The sequence below is a fragment of the Oryza brachyantha genome, chromosome 1 (genome assembly GCF_000231095.2).
Source record: "Oryza brachyantha chromosome 1, ObraRS2, whole genome shotgun sequence".
In the NCBI taxonomy this organism is placed as follows: Eukaryota; Viridiplantae; Streptophyta; class Magnoliopsida; order Poales; family Poaceae; genus Oryza; species Oryza brachyantha.
In genome coordinates, this window is record NC_023163.2 from 10,412,772 (window position 1) to 10,426,846 (window position 14,075).

The window sequence follows — 14,075 nt, forward strand, 5'->3', positions numbered from 1 at the left end:
GGTTTCTATTACCAGTATACTATGCTAGAAAATAGAGACGTCTCTTATTCCGATTGATATTTTCTCTTGAGATGAGATGAGACGTGATGGGACATGTAGCTCTTTTATATTTACCTCTTATTCCAATTAATATGTTATTAACTCTTGTCATATTGATATTTTATTCTTTTCTGAACGACACGCGATCTTTTCCATGTCCGATTGATACATGAAAATTTTTTGGTGGTTTCTCCGTGCCTACTGATCGTGCCATGAAGAAGATAATCGTGATTTATTCAAAATACTGCATCTATCCTAAAATTAAGTACTTCTATGCACTTGAGATTTTTACTGTATGATTTAGGATGTGTGTGACAACACCATATTCCCACCTATATATCTTTTTTTTTACTGTGTACATGCTTCTAAACAGTATATTTATTGAAAAATATATGAAAGTTTCTTTAAAAAAATAGATCAATTCATCTATTATATCTTTATAGCTAATAATCAATTAGTTAGTTGATATGTTTTATGTGACAGTTCTTAAATAAATAACAAACGTGCAGTCTTTCAAAGGATACATGTCCAACATTGGTTAATTAAATGGTAACGAAATAAATTAGGCATATAGGATTAAATATTTTTAGTTTAAGGTATTTCACATGAATACACAGTACTTACTATATCCATGGCATTAAGTCCAATTGATTCTTTTCTGTTTGTTTTCCATCATATTAACGTGGACATCTCCGATTGAATTTTTTGTTTTTTTATTATTTGTCCTCAGTGATTTTCCAACCAATAAAAGTTAATTTCTAAAATACGTTTCAAATAAACAATCAATCTACACGGTCTTGGACTTTTTTTTTCTGTTTTTCTTTATTCCGATCCTATTAATCTGGATGCAGTTTGTTTCCATCATATTAACGTCGACATCTCCGATTAAAATTTTTGTTTTTTTTATTATTTATCCTTAGTGTTTTTCCAGCCCATAAAAGTTAATTTCTAGCATACGTTTCCCAAGGAAAGAATCAATCTACACGGTCTCGGACTGTATTTTTTTTCTTTTTCTTGATTCCGATCCTATTAATGTGGATGCAGTCTCCGATTGACTGTTTTTAATTTTTTTCTCATATTATTTTCACTTAACGTGGGATTTTCTATTTTTCTTATTTTCTCTCTATTAATGAGGGATTTTCTAGTCCATGAGAGCGAACATGGTAGCTCCTTTTTCTATTATATATATAATATTGTGGAATGTGTTTTGGGCTAAAATTTGTGTATGATTTGTGTGTTTTTGGGCTAAAATATACTTTGAGCCTCAGTGACGAACAATTACCAGATCTTGCATTTCGAGTATTGTTAGCTCTTATCATAGACATATTCTTGCGCCATGAGTTTGAAAATTTGGCTTATTTAATTCAGACAATATGGGTTCATGAAATTCATTTGCTAGAGATATAAGGAAGAGGAGTTTTGGAGTCATCAAAATCGAAAAATCTTCACAGGAACCTGAATTTTAGATTGGATTATTTGAGAGACTAAGTTCTCTACTTAGGTTTGGGCTAAGTTGTTGAATTTTTAAAAAGATGGTTGTATATATCCAATTGGATATAGAGACCGGATAAATAAAATACTCTTCTCTAAAATAAATTAAAAAAAAAACTGAACCGGAAAAGTGAAAATAATTTTGAAGTATAAAGGGCCGCTTTTGGCCGTCATGGACAGGCCATTAATCACGGTTGGTGATCTGTGTTGCATTTTCCATACCGTATAAAAGTCTCAAAAATAAAATTATGATCCGAGGGAGTATAACATATATAGTGTCAAGTAATACTATTAGTTGACTAGTCATATTTTGCAACATATATAGATTTTGCATGTATGAAAATGATATCACCACGTAAAACAAAGCAAATATTTTAGTAACATTACAATTCTTACAGGGAGGGAGGGCATATTTTTCTCACAAAGACACTCCATTTATTTAAGAACACAAATAAATTAAGTGGTTTTGCAGAACCAGAGCAGCAGATCGATGGTCCGTTCAGGCACTACGGCGAGCTCCCACTTCCGAACCCGAAATCCGTCGGCATTGCGGCCATCACCTTCTTCACCGACGGCCTCGCCCGCAGTGCCTCCCACCACGCCCTCACGCGCGGGTACGCGTCGAGCACGCCGGCGTACTCCGTCGCCGCGAAGTAGTGCATGAGCGGGAGGTGGCTGAGGTCCGCGAGGCTGACGCGGCCGCCGCCGGCGATGTACCTGCTGGGGCCGGGGGAGCCCGAGCCCGCCGCCGACGACAGCCTCGCCTCGTACACCTCGAGCACCCTCTTGAGCTTCCGGACGCACTCGTCGACGACGGCCTGGTCGCGGTCGAGGCCGACGTGCTGGTGCACGATGCAGTGCCACACGATGGGCTTCATGGCGGCCTCGTACTGGTGGGTCTCCACCTCCAGCCACATGTCCACCATTGCCGACTCCTCCACGCCGCCGCCCTCGCCGAGCCCCAGGAGCTCCGGTTTGTGCTTGCCAAGGATGTACCTCGCGATGGCGTGTGATTCTGGTAAACAAATTTAGGGGTAATCTATGGTTTGTTTTCAAAACATATTTATAAATTATAGGTCTTTTTAGCGATTTAAAAAGCAAGTCTAAAAAATAAACTTTACTAAAAAACCCTAAAATAAACTGTAAAATCTAAGTTTAAAAATTTAAATTTTGTCTTGTAAAAATATGTAGAAGCGAAAAGATGAGAATTAATTTTGTCTTGTAAGTATAGGCAGAAGCGAAAAGATAAAAATGTTATGGACCGCTGATTTAATTCGGTACTGCAAAGTTCAATCATCAAGTAACACACGGTGCATGTTAAGCTTACGGTAGAGAGTCAGGTCACCGTCCTCCAGCACTGGAATCTGACCGAACGGCTGAAGAAAGAAATCATATACAGAAAACCTCTGTCAGTTAACCACATCCAACTGCATGCTTATTACTAATTTCTTCAGAACAGTGTCAGGAGAGGCAGGCAAGTTGAGACAGATCGTAACAATTAATACATACGTTCCGGGCGAGGTGCTCCGGCCGGCGGTGATCGCCGTCGGACAGGCTCAACGGGACGACCTGGTAGTCAACGCCGGCCTCCTCCAGGCACAGTAGCACCTTCGCCATCCACGGCGACACCAGCCACCCGTAAACCTTCATGGGCGCCATAATTAAGTAAATTCGGACGAGCGAGCGATCTGCGGTGTTCTAATTAATTCTGAACAGCTTCGCTGCGATATGATCGAGCGAGCACAGATGCTTAGTTTATATAGTAGTCCCTGGCCCTGGGAGCCTGATATTTTTGTTTTGTTAATTAGTGTTTTGGTGCTGAATTAGTCCGTGGTTGAATATTAATTAGGCGAAGAAGACTGAAGGCGGCCATAGCAAAGCTTCTTTTGTGAAGTGTTGGCAGCCAGTTTGCTGGGAATCTCTGTACAAGGGCTGCTTGCCTTTTTGTCGTTCATTGCTCGCAAAGATCACCGAAGTCAACCAGTTTTTTTTAGGAAATGTTTGCTATTGCTTTTCATAATTATTTGGCGCGGGTCTTCGTTACATAGCCCTCCAAATTAGTTATAGATTAATCAAGAGACTGAAAATCACGACCATCCAATTTATACACATGTTTACGTTTGCAAACGAAAGATAATTTACGAATAAAATTTTTATTTATATATATGTTCACATAGATTAAAAGCTAAAATAAAAAATAAACTGTAATGAAGGTAAACTTTTAATAAGTCGTATTTGTTTCATACTATACCGTTGGCAAGTCTTCTCCGTTGACACGATTCCCTGCGATGCCCCGTGCACTGCACACCTAGCTGACGGCTACGACCTCGACCGGCAGCAACGACTAGCGGCTCCCCAATTTGACCACAACATGCAAGCATGAGTGCATGATCTGGCATGCCGCAGCTGCTCACGTGTGCCTGCCAATTTGCGATACTTGGCTCGTTTCTTTTAAGACGAAGGCGAAATTTTTTTCTGATTCTTATGATAGTTATTTAATAACATAAACAATGGAATTGATTAATACAAAGTTAAAATTTTTATTTATATAACATGAGATCATGAATTTATACATGAAAACTTTATTAAAGAAGTCAGTGCACCAAGAAGTACTTAGCCATACGAGATGGGCAATAAGCGATTTTTTTTTGGTAGGCGAGGCCCATGTACAGCTAGCCCGCAAACATTGCATTGGTAATAGCATAAGCCAGTGCAATTGATCAGTGATACCCTACCTCGTCTGTACTACTATGGCTTATTTCGGTATATATAAAGGTAGTATCAAAATATTTTTTACTATATTCTTTTTCTTTTTATATCTATCTCATGTAATATTTTTTAAATAAATGCTAAAAATTAACTCTAAATAGTTGTCATGTATAACCATAGTTTTTCTACTTCCTCATCTTCTTTACTCATGTCATTTTATTTGCTTACTCTATGATGGGAAGAATCAGCTAATAACTGTCTTTCTAGGTGTTGTTACTATACCATTTCACTCCATTTATGTTCTAGTTACAATTTTAGCTTAGGGATGGTAACTGGACGGGTTGAACATGAATAGGTCCGAACCAGCCACCTGACTTCTATACCCAAACCTGGACTCGAATGGAGAAGCGGATCGAACTCCATCCTCGTACATGACATGACCGGGAACCCACAACCCGACCGGGTGACCCACTTACCCACAATTCAGTGGAGAGTGGATGCCAAGACTATGCCTCACCGGTCACTGGGACACCGCCTAGCCGATCGCTGCCTTGTCAGGTCGTTGCCTAGCCGTCTAGCCGTGGCTTCCTTGCCACCTCACCGCCGACTCGACGCCCCACTCCACCTCACCGCCGGCTCGCTCGCCTCGCTCGGTGCTAGCTGGACTGGGGGAAGGGGAGGGGCCGGGATTCGGAGGAGAGAGGCCAGCCGCCTCGTCGCCCCGCTTCGCCTCGCTCGGCGCTGACTGGACTAGGAGAGAGGGAGGGCCGGTATCCGAAGGAGAGGCCGTCGCCTCTGCCCACCTGGCCGTCTAGCTGCCCTCTAGAGTGGAGGAAAGTAGGAGACCAAGAGAGAGACAGAGAGGCTAGCAACTTAGCATTTATGGTTACTACTTTATATATTTGGGCTTAGAATTGAGCTTTTCCACCTTCTATGGACTGTAATTTAAGATATCATAGTCTAATATACCCCCGAATCCCCGTGGGTAGGACTCTATCCCCGTCCCCTCACCCGCACAAATGTAGGGCCTCGAACCCGGTTACTCGTGGGTCAAAATCGGGACCCGTCCCTATACCCGTAGGGGCAGTACCTACTAGGGACCCGGCCCCACGGGTGAAATTGTCATCCCTGTTTTAGCTTATTGTATATGACTTGTTTTGATTTCAAACTTTATAGAGCCATAGATGACAACGTTTTCAATTACTTTCAAGACATTTTGCGTGTAGTTTTAATATTGATACTGAAATCAGTTTTACTTGCTCGAAACCTATGCACAAAGAAATTAAAAACTAAAAAACATGAATAAATGAGTGTAATAAAAGCTATTTTCAGCAGTTTTAACAGACAAAGTAAGCCAAAAAACAAGTTTATCAGCATATTAAGTGCTATGGAAAAATGTTAAAGTGAAGAAATTGACTTTTACATTTTTTGAAAAGAAATCCGACTTTGCTTATCAGATCAAATATGGCCCTGTTCGTTCCCCACTTCTAGTAACCCAGATTCCCTCGTTTTTTGCGCGCATGTTTTCCGAACTACTAAACGGTACATGTTTTGCAAAAATTTTCTATAGAAAAGTTGCTTTAAAAATAATATTGATCTATTTTTTAATTTTTTATACATAATAATTAATTAATTATGTATTAATCTATTACTATATTTTTCATACAGGTTATCTTACCCATAGCCGATAGCGGCCTATATCAATACATCATATTTTCTTTCTTTTTGTCACCCGTTGATTGAGTTCAGCTCAAATCAATGACACTAGAGCTGGCACCCTCCTCCTGTTGCTTGTTCAGCAGCGAAAGCAATTCATTCACAAGAACCTGTCATTGCACAGCTCAACTTCTTTACCTCCCTCACCTTTTCTGCTTCGTGCCATATATAAACATCCAGTGGCATGCAATTTATTTCTCTTTGTCCGAAAGCCTGAAATTTACAACTATAAAATTCTGCCCACCCGGCCACACGATAAAAAGTATGCCACCATTTGAATGCAAAAGGAGGATGTGCTAGGAGGAAAGATACTTTTACAAGGCCACCCGTTTCTTCACGTTGATATCCTCCAGTTACATTTCGCTGCAGTCTATTTGTTTCAATTTTTTTTTCTTCTTCTTCTGTTTCCTCGCAAGTCCCAGGCTTCCAACTGCTTCAGCCATCATCTTTTACTGGACGCAAAAAAGAAAGTAAGAAACAAACGTACATAATACACAAGTCATCTAGGAATGGGAGGTAACATGAGAAGAAAACGTACCATGATGAAGTTCAGCGCCGATTGATGACCAACACACGAAGGTGTAGATTGAATCACCGAGAGGACTCTACATTGGCCATCTGGATTATTTGCAGGATCAGAGCGCATGTGGAGAAGTGAAGATGAATTAGATTGTCTAGTGAATTCTACATGGTATGGATTTAGGCTATTGGATGTGTCACAAGGTTATAATCATGATTGTGAATAAAAGCAGTTGGTGCACTAAGAGTAAGATGGACGGCTATCCGTTATTGTCAAATTGTGAATGACCATTTAGGCGAATTCTGCATCAGCTAGATGATGAGGGTATGAATTTCACAAGTATTTTAATATTTGCTTCACAATGCAAACTTCCCTTCTTTAGCTAGATGAAATGTTCAAAACTGATTTAGTTGAAGGAATGATAAATGAGCTCTTTTAAATTGCTCCGTATCACCTTTATGGTCTTATCACCTAATAAAAAAATCATGGCCCTTGATTCCTTAATTATTCTTTCTATTGACAAATATATATTTTAGTTCCTAACTAATAATACATAACAGAAAAAAGAAACAAATTAATGCCCGCAATTACTCTTCATCAATCATATATGGAATGTACAAAATAGCTGCATACAATGAATTTTACAAAGCGCACAAGTGTACAAACTAGTTTGGTGCATATTAATATCCTCCGGTTACATTTTGCTGCAGTTTATTTGTTTCAATATCTTTCTTGTTCAGTTTCCTCCCAAAGTCCCAGGCTTCCAACTGCTTCAATCATCCTTTTTTACTGGTTGCAAAAAATAAAGTAGGAAACAAACATACATATTACACAAGTCATCTTAATATGTGGGAATGGGAGGTAACACGAGAATAAAACGTACCATGATGACGTTCAGCGCATGAATTGTGCTCGACGGTGTTAGCTGTGTAATTTGGCCACATAGTTTATTAATTGGCTAAATTATTTCATGATTAGCTAGATGATTTATTCCTTTAGTTAGTTAGTTCGGCTTTTTAATTGGCCAGGCTATTTTAATATTTTGATTAACTAATGTTTGAGTTTAATTATGTGGATGGTATCATCTATGGTGTTGTTACTTTTTGAGTAGATTGTTAAACTAGCTACCAGTACACGAACTTATGAGATGGGTGCGATTTAATACATGAACTTGTAAATCGTTTATTTCGGTTCATGTCTTTTCTATTTTGACGAAATAACTATTTAGATTTCATTAAATCACTTGAAATATCGAATACTTTTATGGTCTGTGGCCACTACTGGTGTCATCTTTAAAATAATAAGAAACAGTGGTATTCTCTACTAGTATTATTATACTGCCATTAAAATAGATATGTATTGTTAGTTTATAAGGGCATATTAGTACTTTACTAACACAGTGATTAGAGATAATATTGGTATTTAGGAATTTATTAAGAAGTTTGTATCCATTCATCATATCATAGCGTTGTATAGTACATACTTAACGACATATTCTTTCGCATGAGAAAATATATGATTTTATACCTCCATCTCATATTTTTTGGATAATATTTCCAATCCTGATGCTCGCATTTATACGGTATGTTTTTTGTCGACAATCCATGTGGTTCACAAATTTACCACGGTCTCTATCCTTTTGGCAGGTGATAGCTACTGCATACCACGTGTGTGTACTGTCATCTGTGAAATAATGTGCTTTTATGAAGTAGAAAATTTAACTTTTTGTCGCTCTTACAGTATAAGTGGCAACAAATTTACCACCCTCTTGCTACATATTGTTATAAGAGGGATTAAACTCACCCGGTAAAGAGAAGCAATTTTTTTAAAAAAAAAACATGTGGGGAGGTTTGCAGGAATTCAGAAAAATATATACGAGTTGTTTTCTATTAAAATGAATAGTTTTTTTTCACACGTGTACTTTTTTGGTTACCATATTTGAACTGTTTCAAATGGAAATCATGAACAGAACCCTTCGAGCATGTAGGCTAGCACTTCACATCCTTCCTATATTATACATTCGCATCTTGATCCACACACCACACATGCTCGCTGTAAAAGCAAACAAACAAATTTGAGCGCTACCTTCTTACTTCTATAAAATCCTATGGAATTTTATCCAAATATATTGGTCGTGAGTCGGCCAACTGTTTTAAATGGTGTATTTACCCTCACCACCACTTAGCACCTGGCCCACCGCCGTCCTTTCATAACTTGGGAAATAAACATGAGAAGTGATAGCGTTGCTCAAGGACAATGATAGCAACCAGGGGAAGAGAGGCAACAAAAAAGGTCATATAGAAAGAAGGATGTCTACAGGCACAAGGGCCATGTTTTTTCGAGGGTGGTAGGTTAATTACCTCGATACGGAAAACGTATTAATTATTAAAAAAATATAAAATAGATCAATACGATTTTTTAAAACAACTTTTTTATAAAAAAATTTTGCAAAATATATACCGTTTAACAGTTTGGGAAGCATGCGTACGAAAAACGAGGGAGAATAGTTAACTTATCATCCCATCGGAATGAACGCCGCCAAGGAAGAAGAGATGGTCAGGAAAATATTGGGGGCCCATGATATATTTTCTGATTGGACTAACACATGAAGATAAGTTGCACTAGTTTAGATTGAGAATGATAAACAGATTTATCCTCATAATCTATTATATTTAAGTACGAAGGCAGTAGATATATATTGTACCAACAACATTTAATTTTTTTAAAAAAAAGAAAAATAACTAGTTGTATGTATTCACAAAATGGGAGGGCATGCTGCCAAGACGTGAAAACACTTTTACCGGAGGAAGGCTCTTTCGTCACCCGCTGGTCTTGTTCTTCTTGATCGGGTCCAAGAAGCTCTTCCCGTCCAGCTTCTTGGCGAAGAAGAGTTTCAGAAGCTCGTCGTAGTCCCTGCTTCCATACGCAGCATCGACTTCTTGCGCCACAGTCTCGCTGAGAGGACCTACGACGGCATTTCTGCTAGGACAATGGAAGGTCGCCATTGACAGCCGCTCTTTCTCCCCATCCACCACTACCCGGTGCTCAACACTCCTGTACCTTCCATTAGTGAATACCTGTAGGTGCATGGAAGAATAGATAAGAACAAACAAACGCCGGTTTCAGTTTCTCGTTTGAGCAAATTAAGGGCTCTTTTATCATCCTTAAAAAGTAGTTGAAGGTATCAAAAATTTTACATTTGTACCTCGAGGTACCATGTATCTTAAGGTATTAAACTTTTACACTAAAAATTATGGTACCTTGAGATACTTTTTCAAAAACAGTAAAAAAGCTCGCAAATTAAACCTTAGCAGGCAAAAAGTTGTGTTCGTTACACCGTATGTTCTATATACGCGGTGCATTAGGTTTGTCGTAAGTCAAACATCTTTTAAGTTTGATTAAATTTGCAGAAAATATGCTAACATCTATAACACCAGAGTAGTGTAATTAAATTCATCGTTGAGGATATTTTTATAGTAAATTTGTTATGTTAAAAATGTTGTTTTGTTTTTCTATAAACTTGACCGAAGAGGTCAGGTCTAGCGTAGAACAAACACAAAATAACTTAGAATATGAAATAGACGGAGTACTTAACTCTTACCATTGTTTGTTTGGTAGTGCTACGCATGATCCATCTAGAAAATTAATGTTTTTTATGCTATTCTGACATTTCTCAACCTTACAAAAAAAAGGCATGAAATTGGATTATGAATTATAACTTACGGTTTGTCCGTATTGCAATAAAAAGAAATTTCATTATTTGTGCATGCGAAATACTCCCTACGTCCCTAAATGTTTGAAGCCGTTGACTTTTTTATACACGTTTGACTCTTCGTCTTATTCAATTTTTTTTGTCAAATATGTAAAGTTATATATATGTATAAAAGTATATCTAACAATAAATAAAATAATATAAAAATAATAATTATATAAATTTTTTAAATAAGATGAATAGTCAAACATGTATAAAAAAACGAACGACATTAAATATTTAGGACGGACGAAGTAGTTATTCTCAAACCTGAAGAACGTCTCCCACATTGACAACGAAAGCACCCTCAAGAGGGCTGACGGGAAGCCAAGCCCCATTATTTCTCATGATGTGCAGCCCATCCACCCCGTTCACTTGGAGGAGAATCGTCACGAGATCGGCGTCAGAGTGAGGCGAGATGCCGACCACTTTGTCCGCCTGCGCGCACGGAGGGTAGCACTGCATCCTCACCATCTGCATCCCACCGCCGGCGCCGCCGCATCTCCCCGTGATCACGTCTCGGTGCAGCCCCAGGTTGCTGGCCATGGCAGCCAGCAGGCCGTCCGCCACGTCCCTCACGGCGGCGCAGTATCTGTCCAGCGCCATTCTGATCGAACGAACATGCAATGAAATGTGTGCAGCTGAGCTGAGCAGCAGCAATGGCGAATTCAGAGCGAGCATGAAATGAGGACGGCCTAATGGGATGTACACCTGAAGCCGGCAGGTTGGTCAGGCCAGAACCTGAGCTTCCTGTCCTGCGACGGCTGCGAGTGCACGTAGAGACTGTCGGCCCAGTCGAGCTTCTGGTCTTCAGAGACGACGAACAGCTGGCCGTAGCCTTCCAGCTGCCCTGGCTCCTGAGCGAACTGCTTCTTGGTTTCCGCAGGCAGCTGGAAGAACCCCTGCAGGCTGGACTTCATCGTCTCCATCACATCTTCTGCGACGCTGTGGTTGATCAGCTGCAAGAACAGAAGCAGAACAGCAGATAACTGATATCATCAGAATTCAGAATTGATTAGCAGAATACACATGAATCAGAGAGAGAGAGAGGCTAGTTGTGATGATTAACCTGGAAGAAGCCCCAGTCCTGGCAGGCAATGTGGAGACGTGACAACGCCTCGCCGTCGCCGAGCTGCAGCCGCCGGAAGTCAATGACGGGGATCTCCGACTCGCCGGCGGCCGCGACGACGACCTCATCGTGTGTCGGCCGGAGGTATCTGGGTGGGACATGGGCAGCACCGTTGGCCGCCACCATCGCCTGCACGCTCGGCACCGGGAGAGACCCCATATTTCTCCTCTCCTTCACTGTCAGAAGCCGCGGTTTGGCTTCTCGTTCTTCAATCAGCGGATGGTGCGTGCCATATCAGTTTAGAAAAGTAATTTTAAAAAAATATAGATATATGTAGAGAAGGGGACTCACCACCACTTAGCACCTGGCCCACCACCGTCCTCCCATAGCTTGGGAAAGAAACATGAAGTGATAGTGTTGCTCATGATAGCAACCAGGGGAAGAGAGGCAACAAAAAAAAAAGCTCATAAAGAAAGAAGGATGGCGACAGGGACAGGGAAGAAGAGATGGTCAGGAGAATATTGGGGCCCATGATATATTTCTGAGTGGACTAGCAAGATAAAGTTACACTAGTCTAGACTGAGAATGATACCACGCCGCCTTCAGTAAGTATGGTTTTGTAACGTAAACATCTTCAATTAATTTACCTTTTCTTGCTTCTTGATACAGCTTGATTCTATCTGATAAGAGCTTTTTTAACCTGCTTAAAAAATTACCTTGAGATATTATATTTTTTTAATGTAAAAATTTAGTAATTTTGAACTAAAATTTTTGATATCTCAAAGCATTTACATGAGATGTCTAAACTGGATCCTAGAAACTAAAAATTGGGAAGTGAATAAAAAACACTTCTCTAATAGATATCTAAATATATTCCTAAAATTTGGTTATTCCTAATATCACCTTAATTGTATCTAATATTTGGGTGATCGTGTGCATTCCCAAACCAGTTTTGGCACCAAAAGTAAATTGATCGGGACCCATTTTTTCTGTCCAGTTCACGTGCTCGGCCTCCACTTTTCCCGCGACGGCATCCCCGCTGCCCGTGTACGCCGCGCGTCGCCTCCAGCCAAAGGTACGCTCGTCCTCCACTTCGCCCCTTCCCGCCAATATAAATCTTTGTATCCATCAGAATCATTTTTCACTAATTAATACCGTGTACCAAATTAATGAGTTAATTTATACTAATAATACTGCAATATCCGTCAAGTGCACAGACACAGCAGTGACATTTATTAGTTGGTAATTTAAATTTTTTTTCAAATCATGTAATTGTTATACTTAAAACTACAATCTGAGTGCAACTTTTTGGAATATTAAAGCATGAAAAAACATTAACTGATACTCTAGACCAAATACAGTCCGGTACATACTTATTAACACAGATTTTTTTAATTAAATGAAGGCTCCAACAATAGTATAAACCTGTACTTGCTACTTTTAAATTTCAAAATAATTGAATTAAGAAAACAAAACTTTCCGGAAAAAATATGTATGACAGACGTGCAACGCAAATGCATGGACTGGCCCTGATGCATGATATAAAAAACTTGAAAGAAGTTTCAAGGTTTCGTCCACAGTGGAATATGGTCCACTTGACAGTGACAATGATATCTAGGATTTTAGCTAAGGGTATACCTATCCATCAATTGTCGTATACAAAACGATAAATCTATTTTAGCAAATCAATAGTAATTGTAAAATTAACAATATTATTCAATATACATGCACTAAGTAACATGTATTCATATTTATATACCGAGTATGAAGTGCAGGGTATACCAGGGCATACCTGGCATGCCCTATAGCTTGTCCCTTACCTTCTTAATTATACAAAATATTATAGCTCAGAAAATCCTGACTACGAATACATAGGAAAAATAAAAAAAACCTTTAGATTTTAAAGCATATTGTGGCTCTTTCTAAAAGAATAAATAGTAAATCATACCCATCCGGTATATGACATGTTGGTTTGGAGCATTACTATGTCGAAGCAAACCAAATAATTCATCACTATACCTTCATTCTACTACACACTTTCGTTCCACAAATGTTTTGTGTACCACCTATATTTTTTTTTATTTTGACTCAGCATATGTAGAGCAGAAAACGTTATGGTGAAACCTTCTCTTTTAAATAAACAAAAAGCTTAATATGGGTTTTTTCTAATAAAAATGACATTATTTTCCTATCATTATTGGATTAACTATCTATCTTTACCTTTATACCTATACAAATTAGGCTCACCATTAATTTCGTCGGGTAATTGTTGTCGATAAATAAAGGACAATTTCAAACTTTGTTATCAGATTACGCTATACACATAATATTTTCTTGGATGATAAGATAACGGCAACCGTATGAACACATTGAAGCAATACATCAATTCAAATTTTGGTAGATACCATTGTTTGGTATCAATACAGTTAATATTATTTAGTTACTAACTATCATGTAAATCATAGATTGTATATATAATCCTATAAGATCTTCCGAAATCATCTCCTACAGATGTACAACTTTGATGTGCTATCTATCAAACTAAATATATAAATATATAGGCCACAACCAAACGGTCCATCGAAATATATAGACTCATTGTCGTTGTAGCGAATTAATTTAATTGTGTCAACCCATAACTTTGTGTATAGAAGAAACTATTTGTTAATTAATCTCCCTCTCCACTAAATAAGATAGACCATTACAAATAATATTCACCATTTTTCGAATTTAAATAATTAAAAATCCAATATTAAATAAATATGATTTGTATTATGTTA

General features: G+C 38.7%; 2 protein-coding genes across 2 annotated transcripts; both read right to left on the reverse strand.

The window, feature by feature from the left end:
* Positions 1 to 1,946: 1,946 nt before the first annotated feature.
* LOC102719258 (glutathione S-transferase 4-like) lies at positions 1,947 to 3,189 on the reverse strand. Its single transcript, XM_006645810.2, has 3 exons — positions 3,040 to 3,189; positions 2,858 to 2,906; positions 1,947 to 2,545 (listed from the first exon to the last, which is right to left on the reverse strand). The coding sequence occupies exons 1-3, from the start codon at positions 3,187 to 3,189 to the stop codon at positions 2,037 to 2,039; spliced, it is 708 nt and encodes a 235-aa protein (XP_006645873.2). The 3' UTR covers positions 1,947 to 2,036.
* A 5,910-nt stretch (positions 3,190 to 9,099) lies between these two features.
* Positions 9,100 to 11,547, reverse strand: LOC102715343 (2-oxoglutarate-dependent dioxygenase 11-like). Its single transcript, XM_006644091.3, has 4 exons — positions 11,296 to 11,547; positions 10,938 to 11,185; positions 10,497 to 10,833; positions 9,100 to 9,552 (listed from the first exon to the last, which is right to left on the reverse strand). Exons 1-4 carry the CDS (start codon positions 11,512 to 11,514, stop codon positions 9,295 to 9,297), a joined length of 1,062 nt encoding a protein of 353 aa, XP_006644154.2. The 5' UTR covers positions 11,515 to 11,547; the 3' UTR covers positions 9,100 to 9,294.
* Between the last annotated feature and the right edge of the window lie 2,528 nt (positions 11,548 to 14,075).

Excerpts from the sequence above, each read along its gene's own strand:
- LOC102719258 (XM_006645810.2), bottom strand. The coding sequence starts at position 3,189 with ATGGCGCCCATGAAGGTTTACGGGTGGCTGGTGTCGCCGTGGATGGCG. Across the intron at positions 2,907-3,039 it reads CGGAGCACCTCGCCCGGAAC|CCGTTCGGTCAGATTCCAGT; the intron begins GTATGTATTAAT and ends TTCTTTCTTCAG. Across the intron at positions 2,546-2,857 it reads CGGTGACCTGACTCTCTACC|AATCACACGCCATCGCGAGG; the intron begins GTAAGCTTAACA and ends TTTGTTTACCAG.
- LOC102715343 (XM_006644091.3), bottom strand. The coding sequence starts at position 11,514 with ATGGGGTCTCTCCCGGTGCCGAGCGTGCAGGCGATGGTGGCGGCCAAC. Across the intron at positions 10,834-10,937 it reads GACCAACCTGCCGGCTTCAG|AATGGCGCTGGACAGATACT; the intron begins GTGTACATCCCA and ends TCGTTCGATCAG. Across the intron at positions 9,553-10,496 it reads ATGTGGGAGACGTTCTTCAG|GTATTCACTAATGGAAGGTA; the intron begins GTTTGAGAATAA and ends ATGCACCTACAG.